The sequence below is a fragment of the Triticum dicoccoides genome, chromosome 6A, assembly GCF_002162155.2.
Source record: "Triticum dicoccoides isolate Atlit2015 ecotype Zavitan chromosome 6A, WEW_v2.0, whole genome shotgun sequence".
Taxonomy (NCBI): Eukaryota; Viridiplantae; Streptophyta; class Magnoliopsida; order Poales; family Poaceae; genus Triticum; species Triticum dicoccoides.
Genome location: NC_041390.1, coordinates 88666275 through 88685661, shown reverse-complemented (window position 1 = coordinate 88685661; position 19387 = coordinate 88666275). Strand labels below are relative to the sequence as shown.

At 44.4% G+C, this 19387-nt stretch overlaps 2 protein-coding genes across 2 annotated transcripts; both read right to left on the bottom strand.

Moving 5' to 3' along the window:
- Positions 1–952: 952 nt before the first annotated feature.
- LOC119315209 (eukaryotic translation initiation factor 5-like) lies at positions 953–2357 on the bottom strand. The gene has a single exon (XM_037589876.1). It carries the CDS (start codon positions 2255–2257, stop codon positions 953–955), a length of 1305 nt encoding a protein of 434 aa, XP_037445773.1. The 5' UTR covers positions 2258–2357.
- Positions 2358–5789: 3432 nt separating this feature from the next.
- LOC119315196 (phosphoglycerate mutase-like protein 4) lies at positions 5790–16345 on the bottom strand. The gene is made up of 7 exons (XM_037589869.1): positions 16139–16345; positions 15127–15259; positions 7857–7907; positions 7560–7670; positions 7278–7409; positions 6593–6668; positions 5790–6188 (listed from the first exon to the last, which is right to left on the bottom strand). Exons 2-7 carry the CDS (start codon positions 15226–15228, stop codon positions 5965–5967), a joined length of 696 nt encoding a protein of 231 aa, XP_037445766.1. The 5' UTR covers positions 15229–15259; positions 16139–16345; the 3' UTR covers positions 5790–5964.
- Between the last annotated feature and the right edge of the window lie 3042 nt (positions 16346–19387).

Genomic DNA, 19387 nt, shown 5'->3' with positions numbered 1-19387 from the left:
GAGGATACAACCTCACGGTGCCGACTTTTATATAGCCCGACAATGGTAGAAAAAATATAGTACAAGAGAGACGGTGACACGATATAGTTAGTAGGCGAATAAATGTGAGCCATTGGATCTTCATAATTGCACTTGATCTAGTCCGTCCGTTAACTGAATCTAAGTCCGTCTTGACTGAACATGAGGGACAGCTTAACCACCAGCAGAATCCAACGGGGACTAGGAGTATCACTCGTAGCCTTAAGTTTTTTTAGAACAACGTAGCATAAAGTTGCCACTTGTGGGCTGTTAACATGGAATCGCATAAGGCAAAATCTAAAAGACTGGTTAGAAGTCTATTTATTATTTTGAAGTTTGTTATGCTTCAAGAATAAAGAGAAAATAATTAAGCATCGCTTCTTCCGTTCTATAATATAAGAGCATTTTTTACAGTGTCGTGTCAAAAGCGCTCTTATATTATGGGACGGAGGGAGTACTTCTTTTTCCTGCTCTTGGAACTAACAAGTGACAGCACCACACAACACTCGTGGTCTGCTTACAAATGTTCAACAACTTATGTTCAGCAACAGCAGAGTAAACGGCACCATTGTTACAACTGTAAATGCAAGCATGATTTTGGAAAACGAGAGTAAGTACAAATTCTGAATAATTTGTTATAAGAAATAGTTGAAAACAGGACACAGCGGATGCAGCAAACCACGCATACCTCTGACACTTCAAATACTGGTCCAAAAATGGACACTTCAAGCACTATCAAAAGACATAATTTGTTATAAAGAAATATTTTAACCGATTCAACACAGAATCAACCATAACAACTCAAGTGTTTAACGTCTGACACTTAAAATACTGATCCAAAAAATGGACACTTCAAACACTATGAAAAGATACCTAAAGCAAGTAGGCGGTAGAAAGAGAAAGCGTATAAACGGGTTCAAGCGGCACGGCCTCTTCACTCCTCGTCCGGTTCGGCGACCTGGAGCCACTCCACAAACGGCCTGGCATTCTTCACAACCTGGGAGGCCTTGCCGGCAGCAACAGCTTCATCGTACCACTGGACAATGGCTTCTTCCTCCAGGACGTCGTCATCATACAGGCATTTCAGGACTACCGGCACCTCCTTCAGGGCCTCGGCGCTGCACCTGCCGCAGAACGCCTCGATGGCCTGGAGCAGCAGCATCTGGGCTCCTTCGTCAGGCACGGCAGCAGCAAGGTAGTCATTGTTCTTCTTGACATCCTTTGCAAACCCCTTGCCTGCGCCGCGGAAGAGCGCCTCAAAGAGGGCGCCCATAGCGTCCTTGGCGGCGGGGAGGGTTGAGGAGGACAGCACTGCCTTGATCTGAGCTGCAGTGGCAGCGTTGCCCACGTTGGCCTTGATCTCCTCGACCAGTTCATCATATGGAGTCATTTTGGCATGCTTCTTCTTCTTTTCTGTCTCTTCGGTGGCAAGCATAACCATCTCGGCAGTTGCCGCACTCAGCTGCTCCTCCATGCGCTTTCTCGCAGCCTCTGCTGACGTGTCAGTCTGCCACTCCACACCGTCATCATCGTCGTCGTCGTAGTCGTCGTCTGCAGCAGCTGCAAAGTCCGCAGCTTGACTATAAGTTGACGAGGTTGCATGTTCTTCATCAGAACCACCAGCAGTAGCATTTTTCTTTGCAGCAACACCTTTTGCAGTGCTGTCCTTGGATGCAGCACCTTTCTTCTTCCCATCCTTCCTGAGTTTCTTCATCTCCTCATCAGCAGCCTCACCTTCCTTGAGCCGCTCCTTCTCAGCTCTTCTCATAGCTTTCTTGTCCTTGCCTCCCTTCTTCAGTTCTGGCGGGTTGTTCATGATGAATGTAGCGACCTTGTCCATGTCAACATCCGAGATGAAGCCACATGCAGCACATTTCAGAGATAGCGTCTGTTTCTTGGAGATGACAACCTCTGTTTCAGGGTTGCCACACTTATAACACTGAACATACTTGTTGATGAAGTTCTCAAGAAGACCGGCCAGCTTTGCAGTGTCATGGGCACCATTGACTATGCAAACCCCTGTCTTGTCATCAAATTTAGACTGTGCCCCAAGCTCACAGCCAAAGTACTTCATTGTGTAGGAAGCAGGCCTGGCAAGCGCTTTTGCTATGCCAACCATGTTCACGATTTTTGTCTTGATGCCATTACCATGGCCTTCTATTTTGGTTAACATTTTGGGCATCTTGTACCTATAGAAGGCGTCATCCTTGTTCGAAGCGCCAATGTTCTGCAGCGCCATCTTGGCTCAAGCTTTCTGATCCTATCAGCCGTGCCCAAATTCAGAAGCAAGAGCCGCCTTTGAGCTGACCTTGAGCAGTGGCAAGTGATGGAAGAGAAGCTTATCCCTTTTTCTCGTTGTATGAGAACACTCTCCCGGCAATCCAATTGATCTGAAGTAGAGCAAGTGTTGTCCAAACATGAAAGAAACTCGGACTTCCAAGCCCTCCACTTTGTCAGATTGTAGCAAAGAGAATCTGCTACCTGCATTAAAACAAGCCAAAGATCATGCATTAGCGATTTTGCATACAAGGTAAGATTGAAAGAAAAAAAATAACTGAATATAGCGTGCTTCCTGAAGCTAGCTTCTACTCCACATAGCGATTTGCCGAGCGTTCTGCACCTCGTAGCTTCTCCCAGCGATTTGGCCCGCTGGGGAGGCTGCTGGCCTGTTCGGCTAGAGCATGGGCCGGCTGGAATCAGCCCAGCTCGGGCCTGGCTGGTTTTATAGAGATAAAAAGGGGCTGGGTTGCAGTAGGCAGAGAACATCTGGGCTGAAAACTGCTGCGTTTTTTTTTTCACAGGGACTAGTTTCCGCGTATTTTTAGTGTATATAGAGGGATGTACAAAGAACCATGCAGTCCGATTCTGGGTGAGTACAAAAATTATCCGAGTATCTATTTTCCTACAACCACGTACTCTGCTATAACCCAATTCTGGGTGAGTACAAAAAATGTCCGAGTATCTATTATCCTACACGAGACGTACTGGATTATAACAATAGGCAATGTACAAATCAGTACGTACAAGTTATGACAAGTTATCCTAGTTAAGACAGGTTATATAATTTAGAATAACAGGTATTGTCCTTTGTCATAGAACAAAAGCTTCATTTGCATATAAGTTCTGCAAATTAAAATGGCCACCCATCTAAAGACATGAACATGATTACTTCACCAACTAAGAGCAATGGCGGTAGCAAGTTCATGCCTAAACAAATCCATATTAGGAGTACTTTCCGCCGATGTTGAAGCATCTGATGCATTTGGAGGAATAACGTATTTCTTGTATCTATCTGGAATAGTTGGAACATAATCCGGATCCCTCTCACACCGAAGAAAGTGGAGATCCTCTTTGTCATGGAGGCGAATGTAGTTGTGTAGTGTCATAGTAGCCGCAACAATCATCTTCTGTGTATTGATTGAGTAGTTTGGCATCTTAAGCAAGATTTGCCATTTCATCTTCCAAACACCAAAAATTCTCTCTATGGTATTGCGCTTGGAGGAGTGGATCCGGTTGAACTTTTTTATAGGAGTAGTTGGGGGTGCATCTTTCTGGAAGTCGGGGACATGATAGCGTTCTCCTTTGTATGGTGCTAGATAGCCATCCCTGTTAGGATAGCCGGCGTCTACTAGGTAATACTTGCCTATACAAAAAAGAAACACACATGATTGTGAGTTCAAGGTTATGATGCATAAGTTGCAATAACAATAAACATGCATGTGAATTGGAGGATATATTACAGAAGTTGCAATATGAAGAAATGCTAACCCTTTGGAGGATGCGGGAGTGTGGCCTTGTCATTTTCGATTGCATGGAATAACACACTTGTATCATGCATAGAACCCGGTTGTCCAATTGAAGCGTAGGTGAAATGCATATCAAAGTCACATACTGCCATCACATTCTGAGTTGTTGCACCTGTTCTTCCAATATACCTTACTTTTGAAGGTCCTTCCGGAATAGAAGCCCTGACATGTGTCCCATCTATTGCACCAATGCAGTCTTTGAGATGAGGATAAGCCCTTTTGTCACGCTTAATCCTATCATGCACGATGCGAAAATTTGGGTCTTGAGGCCTAATGTAGTGAGATGACATCTTGACCACACATTGTAGAACCTCATGGAACTTTCGGTGGACTGTATCCGCTCCATGTTTGAAACGGTTTTGGGTTCTCCTATTTGATTTGCACCCTCCCAAGGTCCACAAGAACATAGCTAGAGACTCATAAGTGGTAACGAAGCATGTTTCTTTGAGGCCATACTCCCCCACCAACTTGTCATGAAGATCAAAAAACACATTTTCATTCATCCTCAACATTGTGTACGTCTCTCCGGGTGTTCCAATAGTCTCTTGCAACCATTCAAACCCACTCAACCTAGATGTCCTGGGGTCGGCCTTCATGACTCAACTTTTACAATACTTCCCAACTATGGATGACACACCCGAACAACGCATGTCCATATCATGTTGAAATTGGAAAACCATAATTTTCTTTCTTTCATAATTTGTGTCATCATCACTTTCACTATCCGATGACATCTGCATATAAACAACCACCAATATATGAAACAAAAGTTAGCATCAATTGAATCAACATAGACATAATGCGTACATAAATAGCGAACACTAGGTTCAACAACATAGACATAAAGATGGTTCCACAATGCATATAATAAATAGATGAAATAGTATCAAGTAGTTCAACAACATAGTCATAAAGAAGGTTCAAGCACTAGGTTTGACATAAAAGACACAAATAGTTTAGATAGCAAAGGATAATCGACCATTACACAAATTGTTAGAAGCTGGAGGAGTTCAGAACAGGCCCTAAGTTACCGGATAATTGCCGTTGTATTGGGAGCATAAACAAATTGTTTTTAAATTATTTGCTGTATTTTGCTAATACTCCTATATAACTGACCGCATATATCATGTGACACGCGGATTAACAATCTTCAAATGTCCCTAAATAAAAAACAATCTTCAAATGATCAAATCATAAAAAAAAAACAAGTTGTAGGCGTGGAAGTAGCACCAGATAATTTGGAATACCCGATTGTTGTATTTCGGGGAAATACCGGTATAGCAGCTTGACATCATTGTCCAAACAAAAATATAACTGCCCGCAAAAAAAAAGAATAAAAATATAACTTGATGTGAAAAATATCTGAATTTATCTTATAAATACAAATATGATACTTCCTTCGTTTATTTTTATAAGTCGTTTCAGACAAGTAAAATTGAGCTGTTTTGCACAGTGTCTGAAACATCTACAAAGCCTTATAAAAGTGAACAGAGGGAGTAGAGAATTTAAAAAATCTGGATGTGAAAGTGGATATTCATATTTCAAGATAAATTATGCTTACAAATTTAAGCAATTCTAGCCCCAAATCTCAATTGTACAACATAAAAGTATAAAAAGTGGTCAAATTTCACTTTTGTATTTGTATGATTACATTTGGAAATATTATGCAAATTGTTGGTTAGGTTCCTTTGTAGCAAAACCTACCCACCTCGGGTTTAAATCTGTTTGAGCGACAGTTATTCCCTCACGGAGGAGTATTGTTTATTCATCTGCTCCCTTCATCCATAATGTAAGACATTTTTTGACACACATCTTAAATTATGGGACGAAGGGAGTGTTACGAGTAGATAATTTTGTTTCACACAGTTGCTAACTTAGTGTGCCACATAATACTCCCTCTGTAAACTAATATAAGTGTTTAGTGATCTAAACGCTCTTATATTAGTTTATGGAGGAGTACATCACTAAATTCTAAAATCCATATATGCTCCGAATTGGGTAACATCTGATTCGTGTCCGTATTTAAGTAGCATCCGCTCCATATATCGCATTCGTATGTGTTACAGCAAAATCATGACAGACAAAAATGGCACTGTATCTGTATCCTCTACATGTAAGAACTGCTGCAGGTAGGGTGCTCTTAGGCTGAAGACTTGTCGCCGCCAAAGGCATTCTCCAGAACACCGGTGGCCTCAAGGTGGCTAACATCTCCACACATCTTAACAATGCAGCGGCCAGTCTCACCAGAAACGAGCACGACTGTAACCGACGTGTTGTGTATCTTACCGCGGAGCGGCATGGGACTGGCGTGCCTGTAGAGCTCTCTGATGGTTCCGCCATGAGAGACCAGGATAACTCGCTCCCCTGTTAGTAAATGAGAAAAGCAGGTTCAGAAATGCTCAGAAGGTCATAGCCAAGTAAGCAATCTCATGCATAACAGGTAGTTTTTGTCAGAAATATTTCTCTTTAACGGTTATTTGAAGTTTTAAACATTAACACAGTATTTCCCCCATAGGCCATAGCCCACAAGAACCAAAGGATGCCAATAAGCCAACCCCTTCTTTGAACAGCATTCCTTTTGATAGGTGGTGAGCAAACTCTCAGGGTTTTCTTTTTCGAGATTGAAATATATTTTTTATCCAGGTTGACAAGTTTACAAAATAATAGCCTGATTTACTACCAGTTATAAGTCAAAGAAAAAAATTGAAGCTCACAGTTTTGTTTCGTTTTGCTTTTTTGCAGGGAAAAGTCTGAAGCCCGGAGTTTACCTCTATGTTTCTCGACTATTTTATACAGGCACGAGACACATCGCTCTGATAGTTGATCAAGACTCTCTCCACCACCCTGAAAGGACAAGCCCCAAAAAATTCAGAACAATAAATCTTTCAAGACAAGCTAACGCATGCGGCTGATACAAGCATACGGCTGGTTAGGGAAAAGCTGTATGAGCATCCTGTATGATAAAAATCGACCTAGAATACAAAACCGTCTTTCATGTACAAACCTATATGAACCTGCTGTGTGTGTAAGTTCATAAGAAATGACAGTTTGATATGGCAGAGTTCTTTGTCTGTTAAGTTGCCCTCAGAAACAGCTGCAAGTCTACGGCAGGGTACCAAAAACAGTGACTTGCATTAATACCTCAATTCATTAGGATTTCAGGAGCACGTCATATTAAGTGAACAATGTTCTTGCCACTGGAAGAAAAATCCATGTTCAACATGTTCAAGCCTACAAAATGGTTGACTACATGCAGGCCATTGAATGGTGCAGTGTCGATGCATATCTACTTGCGACATCTTTAAGACTACGGTTACAACCAACCATGTATTTGCAATATTTCTAAGTACAGCATTCTCCACTGGTCAGTGAACTACTATCAACTTTTAGCTCAAAAAAATAAAATCAACTGATAAAACATTTTCTCAAAAGTAGAAAAATGTGAATGCTTACAGGAATTTGCTGGTTTCTCTTGTGGGACATAAAAGCTTTGTAAGCCTCTGGCTTTTCTTTGACAGCATCTTGAAGCGTCAGGCCCTGCACATCTCCTATGTGCCTTTCTCTAAGTGCAGGATCAAACACAACCTATAATGCAAATTGTTTGCTCATTAATATTATATCAAGCAATTTGTCAAGGTGTGCGGAGATGCAGAGACTGCACAAATTACGTGGCAACAACATGGTGTACGCTCGAGATATTTGAATAACAGAAAGGGTCAAGGTGAATGAACAAACATTTGGTAAATTGCAGATTTTTGCTATTGTTCTTGCAGTCTCTGCCGCCCGCTTCAAATCTGACGAGTATATGGCAGCTGGTTTGGCTTCTTTAGACAGCCGATGAGCAACCTGGGCATTAGAGTCACACAAGTTCCACATAAAAAATGCTACTCCAGATGTCGTGTACTACCTCTGTTCCTAAATATAAGTCTTTTTAGAGATTCTTTTACTCCGTATGTAGTCCGTAGTGGAATCTCTAAAAAGACTTATATTTAGGAACCGAGGGAGTAGTAATATAAGTAAGCCATACAATACCGCAACAGCTTGCTGCCTCCCAATCTCATTCAGCTCTGCATCCAAGTGCCCCTAACACAAGAGTAGGATAACATATCAGATCAGTTGAGGGTTGGGTAATGTGCAAATACGCACCAGAGGTGAAAATCATATCATGCCATTAAATTTATTGCTCCTACCTATTTATTCGGATTATAAAATCGGATAAGGGAAAATGGCCCTAGGAAGCTATTATTTGTTGGCATTTGCTCACACACACTACAAAACTGCTAATTGGCTCAGCACCATCACAAATTCATGGTCATTTGCAAGAGAAAGCTGGAAATACTAAATTACTATAGCTTGCTCAATTAAGAGAAGGCCAATATGTGTTTGTAGCTACCAGGCAATCTAAATCTACACCGAGGAGCAACAGAACATAAATTTTGACATTCTCTCCTTATTCAGGTACAAGTATGAGGAGATGGGTGACTAAGCCAATAGCCACCCGCCAACTGCGGCACTTCACAGACCATGGAAGGCGGCCTCAATCAAGGCCTGCTACATGGCAGGCACATCGGATACGAACCAGGAGGAAAGCGGTGAGGCGGAAGAAATCAATGATGATGACATCGAAGCGATTGACGAGCCGATCTTGGACAACGAGGCCCAAGAGTCTAGCCGGGTGAAATCTTGGCGACCCTCAACAAGGTTAAAGGAAAAGAGACGCTTGGAAAGGAGTGCAGCCGAGTTGCAGAGGTCTGAGGAGCAATTCCAGTCTCGCCACAAAAATCGAAAGACCATGCCGACGGCAGATACAGCCGCCCTAGCTCTCCGAAGCAGAAGGATGGATCAAGCACTCGAGAATGCCGTAGATCCAAGCCCATGTCCTATTGCACGCCGACAAAGAATACGCAGGCAGCGGCAAGGGCCCTCATTAATGTGAGGTTCCCCAACGGATATCCGGACAAGGAGATATCTGAGCTAGGATGGAGCCTCTCAACACAACAATGATCATGCAAGATAATTATGCCTAAGGGAGTCCTAGATTAGGGGGTCCCCAGGTGTCCGGTTTATTTGAAATGGGCCGGACTGATGGGTTGTGAGAGTGCAGCCGAGTTGCAGAGGTCTGAGGAGCAGTTCCAGTCTCGGCCAGAAAAATCAAAAGACCATGCCGACAGCAGATACAACCGCCCTAGCTCTCCAAAGTAGAAGGATGGATCAAGCACTCGAGAACGCCGTAGATCCAAGCCCGTGTCCTATCACACGCCGGCAAAGAATATGCAGGCAGCGGCAAGGGCCCTCACTAATGTGAGGTTCCCCAATGGATATCCGGACAAGGAGATATCTGAGCTAGGGATGGAGCCTCTCAACACAACAGTGATCATGCAAGATAATTATGCCTGAGGGAGTCCTGGATTAGGGGGTCCCCAGGTGTCCGGTTTCTTTGAAATGGGCCGGACTAATGGGTGGTGAAGGCGAGGTAGAAGACCACCTTCCGTGCCCGGGTAGGACTCCTATGTGCGTAGAACGGCAAGTTTGGTGTCCGGGTGTAATACTCCTTTCCTCAGTAAACTGACTTTGTACAACCGTAGGCCCCTCCGTTGTGTATATAAACCGGAGGGTTTAGTCCACAGAGGGCATCAGAATAATCATAGGCTAGACAGCTAGGGTTTGGCCATTACGATCTCGAGGTAGATCAACTCTTGTAACCCCTATACTCATCGAATACAATCAAGCAGGGCGTAGGGTTTTACCTCCTTTGAGAGGGCCCGAACCTGGGTAAACACCGTGTCCCCATTGTCCCTTGTTACCATTGATCCTTAGACTCACAGCTTGGGCCCCCCTACCCAAGATCTGCCGGTTTTAGACACCGACAATGGTGCTTTCATTGAGAGCTCCGTTGTGTGGTCACGAAAAGCGATCTATGTCTCGCCTTGTCATCAACGGCGATATCACTTCTGGAAGGAGCCTAGCTTCAGGACAGGTCCTCTAGCTCGGCGGTTTCACCGTGGGTGCCCGCATGGCCATCAAGCCGACAGTGTCCCCCGCGATCGCCAAACACCACCCCTGCATCGGTCTCGAATACTCCGAAAAGATGGATCCAGCGGACATCTCGTCCTTAAACGAGCTGCTAGATTGCATCGCCGCCCTGGGGCTTTCAACGGCCTATGATCGGATCAGGCTTAAACCTGACCAGAGGGAAATCAATCTCCCGCCAATCACCCACTTGGTAGCGGTCGTCGAGGAACGAGCCGAAGACACTTCTTCTCCTGAATTAAGGACTAGCTATGTTCGGACCTCCGAATCCCTTGAGTCGGATACCCTTCCTTTGGGTGGGACTCCGCGCCCCCCGAACTCAGGGTCGGACATAGTGTCCAGGGAGCACTTGGATCTTCCCGGACCCTAACTGGTGACCTCGGAGATTTTACAAGCTCCGGAAACAATTTTACAAGCTATCCAAGAGCCACGCCAGGGCATCTGGTGACTTGGTCAGCACGGCCTCCCATCAGAGCCACAGGTCAAGCAACCACAATCGAGAGCCGCGCAGGCCAAGCACCTATGAACCAGCTCCTCGCCAGTTATATGAGTCATGCAGCAATAACCAGCCTCAAGCAAATCAGGGGATGGCCTCGCAGCTCGTCATGCCACACAGCCCACCCCCGAGAGAAACTCAAGAAAAAGCTTGTTCAATGCCACCAAACCTTTTTTCAAGAGATGGCATTGCCTTCTAGGTCATCTGTCGTCATCTATAGTTAAGCAAGTTGTCAGTCATAATAATCTTTCCATGTGCTAGTGAGTCAGAATAAAACCACTATGTATGATGCATGTCAAAAAGGCAAGAGCCATCAATTGCCATATCCGAGTGATTAGTGAATCCAGTGCTCCTTTAGAGCTTATATTTTTTGATGTTTGGGCCCTTGCATGAGTCTGTTGGACAAATGAAATATTATGTTATTGATGATTTAGCAAGCTCACACGGATTTATCTAATCAAACAAAAATCTGAAGTGTTCGAAAAATTCAACGATTTCCAAGCTCTCATTGAGCGACAATTTAGCAAGAAAATTCTTGTTCTTCAATCTGATTGGGGAGGAGAGTATGAAAAACTCAAACTTCCTTTTACCAAAATTGGCATCTCCCATCATGTTTCTTTCCACACGCACATCAACAAAATGGCTCTGATGCGCGAAAACGCCACATTGTTCAAATAGACCACTGTTAGCTGAAGCATCTATGCATGAATAAATCAGGTTTGTGATAATACAGACGTTCTAGTGGAGTCTCAAAATTGTTGAGTTTACTAGGTACATGATTTATAAGATATGTGGCGGCAATTGAAAGCTTCATCCAAAACTCAAGGAACATGGAAGCTTCAGCTAAAAGAGACAATTTTGTTTCAATAATGTGACGGTGTTTTCGCTCAGCAGAGCCATTTTTTTGATGAGTGTGTGGATGAGAGAGACACCAATTTTGGTAAAAAAAGAGAGAGAGAGAGAGTTTTTCATACTCTACTCCCAAGTCAGACTGAATAGCAAGATTTTTCTTACTAAATTGTAGTTCCACGAGAGCTTGAAAATCATGGAATATTTGGAATACTTCAGATTTGTGTTTGATTAGATAAATCCATGTGAACTTGCTATCATCAATAAAACTAGCATGGTATTTCTTCCATCCAAAAGACTCAAGCGCAGGGCGCCAAACATCAGAAAATATAAGCTCTAAAGGAGCACTTAGTTCACTAATCGAATTACAATATGGTAATTTATGACTCTTGGCTTTTTGACACGTATCACGCATGGTGTTTTTATTCGACTCGCTAGCACATGGAAGATTATTGCGACTAACAACTTGCGTAACTATAGATGACGGTAGATGATCTAGACGACAATGTCATCTCTCCAAAGATGGTTTGATGACACTAAACACGCTTTTCCTTGAGTTAACGAAGTGGCCTGGAGGGGGTATAATCTTCTCGTACCCCTGCCGTGAAGCAAAGTTCTTGTTTCCTAATCCTTGATAAAAAAGAGCAAGGATAAGGGGCTCTTGGTTGCCGCCGGGGCGAGCCCTGCCAATTCACGGGTGTGCCAAATAATTGGCGAAGGAATTGGGCGCCCGCTTCTCGCCAAAACGTTGGCGTGAAATTGAACTAAGAAGCCAAGCGAGCGGGGGCACGCCAATTTATCGGCATCCAACCAAACGCGCAACTAACTGCTCAATCAACGCCTATTTTTTGGCACGGCGGCTCGGGGCTCTAATCCAAACAGCCCCTAAATCTCAAGAAAGCCATTGTTATCACGTGCAAGTCTGCTAGCGGATACAAGGCTTTCTACTATCTTGAGAAACATGAAGAATATCTTTGAGGTGGAGAGGACGGTCTGGTGTTTGAATTGATGAATAATCGATATGACTAATGCCCATACCTGGCGGCTTGGACTTGTTCATTGTCATTGTAGCGGTCACGAGTGTTTAATTGGTTGAGATTGGCGGTGATGTGGAATGTGTCTCCCGTGTCCACTTACCAATTCATGTCAATAGCGTACAATGTTGTGGTTGCCCCATGTTCTTTTTTTATCCACCATAGGAGCAACCATACCTCCTCAACACTTCCATGTAGGGTGGCCCTAGCGACAAATTTGTCACTAAACTTTGGAGAATTGAGACAAGGTAATTGTTGGCATAGCCTTGGCCCCGTTGTTCTTCCTTTGGGTGATCACCGCCTCCAGAGTGGCCGTGGGAGCCGACAGAGTTGTTGTTAAAGTCATCGCCCTTGTTTCTTTGGCCCTGTTGTCAATGCAATACACCGGAGGTGTCCTCCGGGAAGGGGGGATGGCAGCAGGCCTGCCTTGAGGCCCATGATGCTGATAAAGGTCCAACTATAAAAGGGGATCGCGGAAGCCCGTTGCGATGAATCATCTTGGCGTGCAAGCCAAGATGGCAACAACTTAGATCAGATTGATCTCCTGTAAAACACTAGCCCCCGTCATCTATATAAGGTGGGGGCTAGGGGCAATCGTTCCCATCTACTTTGGTAGAACCACTCTCAGTAATCTCATACTTCATCCTCCATTGTAATCCAACACAAGGTACTCCACCATGAATACAAACCAAAAGCAGGACGTAACGTGTTACTCCTCCCCGGAGGACCGAACCTGGGTAACTTCCTCGTGTGACATCCGATCTGGTACTTCCGGGCTTCCGGCCACTTTTGTCACCGTGCCTGGCGCCAACTGACGGTACATAAACCGGTCAGTACCGTGGCGAACGTCGCCGGAAGTATCAGATTGGAGATCACACGAAGAAGTTACCCAGGTTCGGGACTCCGGGACGGAGTAACACCCTACGTTCTACTTTTGGTTTGTATTCATGATGGGGTACCTCGTGCGAGAATTACCATGGAGGATGAAGTATGAGACTATGGTTCTACCAATGTAGATGGGAATGACTACCCCTAGACCCCACCTTATATAGACGACGGGGGCTAGGGTTTTACAGGAGATCGATCTGATCTAAGTTGCCGCCATCTTGGCTTGCACGCCAAGATGATCCATAGCAGCGCGTACGGGCTTTCGGTATCCCCTCTTGTAGTTGGACCTTCACCAAGCTTCATGGGCCCCGAGGCAGGCATGTTGCCGGGCTCCCTTCCAGAGGCCACACCGTGTATTGTACCGTCAGGGTGATCACCTCCTCTAGAGTTGCCATGGGAGCCGACAAAGTTGTTGCTAAAGTTGTCGTGGTGGTGGTTGTTGTTTCCATTACCACCACTGCGTGCTTGCGGTGGTCCTTCAGACTTGTGGTTTGTCAGGCCGCCGCGGGCAGCGGCGTTTGCAGAGGGCTGCGACCTTCTGCCACGCATGGATATGGCGTCTCAAAACTAACAAGTTGGTCGTACAGCTCACTAACCAATATAAGCTCCACAAGCGAGCACGTCGCCGAGACTACCGAATCAAATTCGCGTTTAGGCAGTTGGGAGACAACGTCCTCATCATCCAATTTCTCGCCGATCACGTGATGTTGCAAGCGCTCAACATGCAAGGCTGATCATTGTTTCATTTTCTAAGCCGGGCCACCGTGCATCGATGTTGCACGACGTTGCAAGCCGGACACACGCCGCTTCAAGGACAATTGTCGCTACTGCAAGTTGGAATAGCGATGCTGAAATGCCTAGCGGGTGATGCTGAAAATCGAGACGCTTGGCGTTGCATGGTGGGCAGCTGTTGTTGCAAAGCTGGAATAGTGACGTTGCAAGGCCAGACCAGCGATGTTGCAGATCAAGACACATGACGGTGCAAAACGGTGCCATCGATGCTGCAGAACCGAAATCATGGCATTGCAAGACCGGATCGGCGATGCTGCAAGTCGAGACACACGACGCTGCAAGGTGGGGCCACCGCTGCTGCAAGGTGAAATTGTGACATTGCAAGGCTGAACTAGCGATGCTACAAGCCGAATCACGGAATGCTGCAAAGATGGACCAACAATGCTGCAATAACGCGCACCGCTACAAGGATGGACGATGCTGCTGCAGCAAAGCCGGAATTGTGATGCTAGGAAGCCATGCTACCGATGTTGTAAGCCAAAGTCATGACGCTTGAGGGGCAAAATCATGCTTGCTAGTGACCAACTTGGAAGAGCATGCCCGACACGGGTGCTAGGAGAGGGCGCTGGGAGTGATATCCTGGCCGATGGATAGTTGGGCCAACCAATCCTAGCGTCGCACGTGGCATCGACGCAAAAAGTGGTGTCGAGCACTTTTCCGCACAAGTTAAAATATTGTGTGCAGGGACTGGTTTTCCGACCGGTTTTACCGTTACTGAAAGCATGTAATTAGGGCTCAATATAGAAATAGAGTGTTTCGGTGAATTTTTTATTATACAATATTTATTTTGTTTTCTATCATCTATGTAAACGTCTAGAGTTGGACATGCTCTGAATTTACAAGAAATAGCCAAGAGCTCAATGGCATGCTCGTAGAGACAAAGACAAACCCTGTTCCATCCTATGCAAGCTTTTCGTGTGTAGTTTTCATGTTGCAAAGGGGCACCCGTATAGAACCAGGGTTCCAGGCCAAAGAGGACGAAAAAAGTCAAAAAATGTATGCATGCAACTGAGCATGGACTGTAACAGAAGAAACAATACGACATATATAAGCTGCATCCTGGCCTTTAGAAGGGGGTTGATCCAATGTCCCACGAACCGGCTGATCCGCAGGCCAGATCAGCCGGCTGGCTCGCCTATCTTTTAACAGTACATAGTACCAAGCTCTAAATTCAATGAAAAAACATACGGGAGTATTCAGCAATTGTGATCACCTGTATGATGCGCGAGGCATTCCAGGAAGTCTCGCCATGCCGCACTACCACAACCTCGGTGAACTCGCCATCCTTGCCCTCTATTGTGGAAGAGGACGACATCCCTAAAGCTGTAGCGAAGAGATTCTGACACCTATAGATTAAAACAAGTCAAACATCATGCATTAGCGGTTCTGCATACAAGGTAAGACTGAAAAAAACAATTCAGCCAAAGGTATTTGCCAGAAAGGGAACACGGGATTACACTATCAATCTATATGGCACCAACTGCAAAATCAACAACTTTCCATACAGCAACGGTGTGGTCAGTATAAAAACCAAATCAGATAGTGCCTAGAAATTACCAATGGTTCCGTGCAAACTATAGAAAGATGCAATGCAGAAGCAAATCCACTAGCAAGTAGCAACGTGCAAAGGACATTTAACCGCAAGTGCAACTCCCAAATTTTGATTGATCGCCAGGTATTCTTTTATCAACACTCAAATAAAGATACTGAACTACTCAAGTACAAACTAATAGGCTAGTACACAGGCAGTCATACATCTTACCCATGTCACCACCCTTGGGTAAATAGCCCAATGAATGTGAATGTATTCACAATTTCACATGATTGGCCTCGGTTCACAATGAGAAGGAAGCAATGCTCAGGATGGCAAATCAACAGGTATCTAAAACTGAAAAGCAAAGAGGATGATGCCTACTTATCTGCCTTCAGGTATTATTAGGTCACCAACAAAATAATCAACAACGGGCCATGACAATCACTACAAACACTGGCATAGTTTTCCCTTTTTCTTCCTAAAAAAAATCAACTACAACCTGGAAACAAAACAGAGAAACAAGCGCCACAGAGGATTTTTAATCTAATCTGAAGTCTAAACTCGTCTCGCTGAATCAACCAGAATTGCAGCATAGGGCCCCAGGTCCATCCCGATACGTCGAGCACAAACGGATACGGCGAACCGAACTAACGGCGGAACTGGAGGAGAGATGACGGACGAGATTGCTCACCTAGAGCAGGGAATTCGGCGCCAGCTGGGAGGAACCGAGCAGAGGAGGCTGCGGGCGAGGCGCTGCCGACCAGAGGCGGGCGACGCGGGGAAGCGGAGCGCGGGGAGAAGGGCCGGGCCGGCGAGCGCGGCGCGCGCCGCCGCTGCTGCTGGGGCGCCGCCCTGCTCCAGTGCCGTGGAGCGACCGCGCTAGGCAATGGGGCGTTGGGCCGACGTGTTGGCGATGAAGCGAGAGCTGGCTGCCTAATGGCTCGATTCGACGACGGTCGCTGGTAACTTGGGTTTGAGCCAGGCCGACCAACTTGACGCGCACGTTTGAGTGGCCAAAGCCCAAAGGGAAGTCTTTAGATCCGGCGCACCGGCTGAAACTTCGGCCGGCTCCTGCCTCGTCAGAGAGCTCCTATCTGCCGCTCTTTGCGGCAGAATGTCGACCGGACGCACAGGCGGGTCTCCCGACTGGGCCAGAGCGGCAGAATGTCGACCGGACGCACAGGCGGGTCTCCCGACTGGGCTGGCCCATAGCGACCAGCACGGAACGAAAAATGCAGCGTTCGAGAAGAAATATGCTCTAAGCAGGGTTCGAACCTGAGACCAGACGCTTCAAAGATATACAGCTAGCCAGTTCAGCTAGAGAGATTCCTGGTTTTAACGCAGCACAACATATCTATATCTATATTAAAAAATGTTGGCCGCGTGAAGTGGGATCGAACTCAGGACCTCTTCTTCAAAGTTTAAGGCTCGCACCAACTGAACTAGATCACATATCTGCTAGAAAATAGGGTTCGCCTTCAATAGTACCGCATCGCTTTTCGGCAACAAATCACATCTTCTTAAATATACGTGGGTTCGGAGAATCAACAAGCTGGCACATCTAATCCGAGGAAAGGGAGAAACGAGGTCGGATGGGGGAGCAAGGAGGCCTCTATGCAGCAGAAAATCAGGCCTTAGATTAGAAGTAAGGAGGCGAGAACACGGATCTGACGAGGCGGCCGATGGACGTGAGGATCGGAGCCAGCCACGTATGCGCTGTCAACATAACATGACAGAACCAACTAGGACGTGACTGTGCGCCTGTTGCATATGAGTGTCACCATGGGAAGTTGGCGTGGGTTGCTGATTTACCTTTAGCTAGCTGTACAAGTCACTTACAAAATTGCTGGAAACATGGTAAACCTGCATACTCATCATGAGAAAATTAACTATACATTTGAATGGGGTCACATTCAAACTTGCATGCTCTACATGAAAAAGACCCACACATTTGAGTGTCTTTTCCTTTTTGCTACAAACATAGCCATATTCGGGTATAATGACCAAGGAAGATCTAAGAAACTAGACTCCTTTTTAGAAAAGAATAACTCACATTGAGATAATAAAATTTGAATATGGGATCACGTAAAAAATAATTAGTCTACTTATATCTCATCATTTACAGAATTGAAGCAGTAGGATAGGATTTCAACGTGTAGATTTTTTAACGCATGCAAATAAATGAGGATTTTAGTATTAAAGACCTTTATCAAATCGCCAAGCACAAAAAGTACAACTATAAGCTTGAAAATCCACAAGCAGTAGAATTTTAGAATTGATTTTGCGGGAGGGTAGACACTGAAGTGTATATAATCTATAAGATATCACTGATATATTAAATTTTCCATGAACTGCTAATGTATTTTGCACATATAATTCTCATTAAGTTTTAATACTCCCTCCGTTCCTAAATACTTGTCTTTCTAGGCATTTCAACAAGTGACTACATACGGAGCAAAGTGAGTGAATCTACACTCTAAAATATGTCTACATACATCCGTATGTAGTAGTCATTTGAAATGTCTAGAAAGACAAATATTTAGGAACGGAGGGAGTATATGACAAAAGAATCTCGTTGCAACGCAGGGCATATGTGATATCTCCCCGAGGCGTGATAAAAAGATCAAAGATCAAGAAACCACACAAACATTAGTCAGAATATGTAAGCCATTTGTCCGGGGATTACGATTGGTCTAATTAATCACACATCTTATACTGTACAAAAATGAGAGTGTACGAGTTATTTTTTTCTCCCGTTGCAACGCACGGGCAATTTTCCTAGTTAAGAATAAAACCGAGTGCATATCCGAACGTCTTTTAAATTTTGTACGCAAAATGTTATTTTTGAGAAAAAGACGTGAAGGTTGTATGAAACAGCGAACACTTCTAGAAATTCTGAATAGAATTTGAAAAACTCATAAATTCAAAAAATGCAAACATTTTTTGAGAACGGGAACATTTTTGTAAAATCTCCCAAAAAGAGAAAACGTGAAAGTTTTCTGTGAAAACCCGAACATTTTTCAAATTTTAAAATAGTTTTTGGATACTCGAACAATTTTTAAAATTGGGAACATTTTTCGAAACTCCTGAACAAAACTTGAACACATGAAAAGTTTTTAAAACTTGCATACACTTTTTGAAACTTCCGAACAAAAATTGAAACATGAACATTTTTTTGAATTTGCGAACAATTCTCTAAACAGAAACATTTATGGAAACTCCCAACAAAATTTGAAAACATGAACTTTTTTTGAAATTGTTGAACAAATTTTGAAATTGGAAGATTGTTTGAAGCTCCCAAACATAATTTGAAAACATGAACATTTTTTGAACTTACAGACATTTTTTGAAAAGCGAACATTTTATATAAGATGGGAACATTTTTTAGAAAATGAAGAACATTTTTTGAATTTGTAAACAAAAATTAATAACAATAACATTTTTGAACTTCGGAACATTCTTAGAATTTTGGAAAAGAATTTGAAATTCTTGAGAACAAAAAGAAATAAATAGAGAAGAAAAAGGAATTGAAAATGAAATAAAGAAAAAGAAAAACAAATAAAGAAAAAGAAAAAGAAGAAAACAAACAGAAAAACCAGTGAAAACCCGGTTCAAGAACCTTCTAGAATGTTCCCAAAACCGGAAGCTGTAGCGCGTGCACTATTTCGTAATTGGGCTAGCCCGTCTTGATCGCTAGTTTGGTCACCTCTGTGCGAAGCCTCGACAATTTAATGCAGCGAGCGTCCGTTAGGAAATTCCGCCTCGTCACGCGGAACACAACACGTATATATAGCAACTTTTTCCCGGTGTGGACCCGTGCATTTTATCCATCCTCTCTCCCGTCGTGCCCACGCAGTCTGCGCGCGCCCACGAGCCGCACCCCCGAGCTCCGTCGCTCCGCCGCCTCGCCGGCCGGTCGCCGGAGGGCTGCGCGCACCCG

Excerpts from the sequence above, each read along its gene's own strand:
- LOC119315209 (XM_037589876.1), bottom strand. The coding sequence starts at position 2,257 with ATGGCGCTGCAGAACATTGGCGCTTCGAACAAGGATGACGCCTTCTAT.
- LOC119315196 (XM_037589869.1), bottom strand. The coding sequence starts at position 15,228 with ATGTCGTCCTCTTCCACAATAGAGGGCAAGGATGGCGAGTTCACCGAG. Across the intron at positions 7,908-15,126 it reads ATGCCTCGCGCATCATACAG|GGGCACTTGGATGCAGAGCT; the intron begins GTGATCACAATT and ends CTCTTGTGTTAG. Across the intron at positions 6,669-7,277 it reads AGAGAAACCAGCAAATTCCT|GGTGGTGGAGAGAGTCTTGA; the intron begins GTAAGCATTCAC and ends TTGTCCTTTCAG.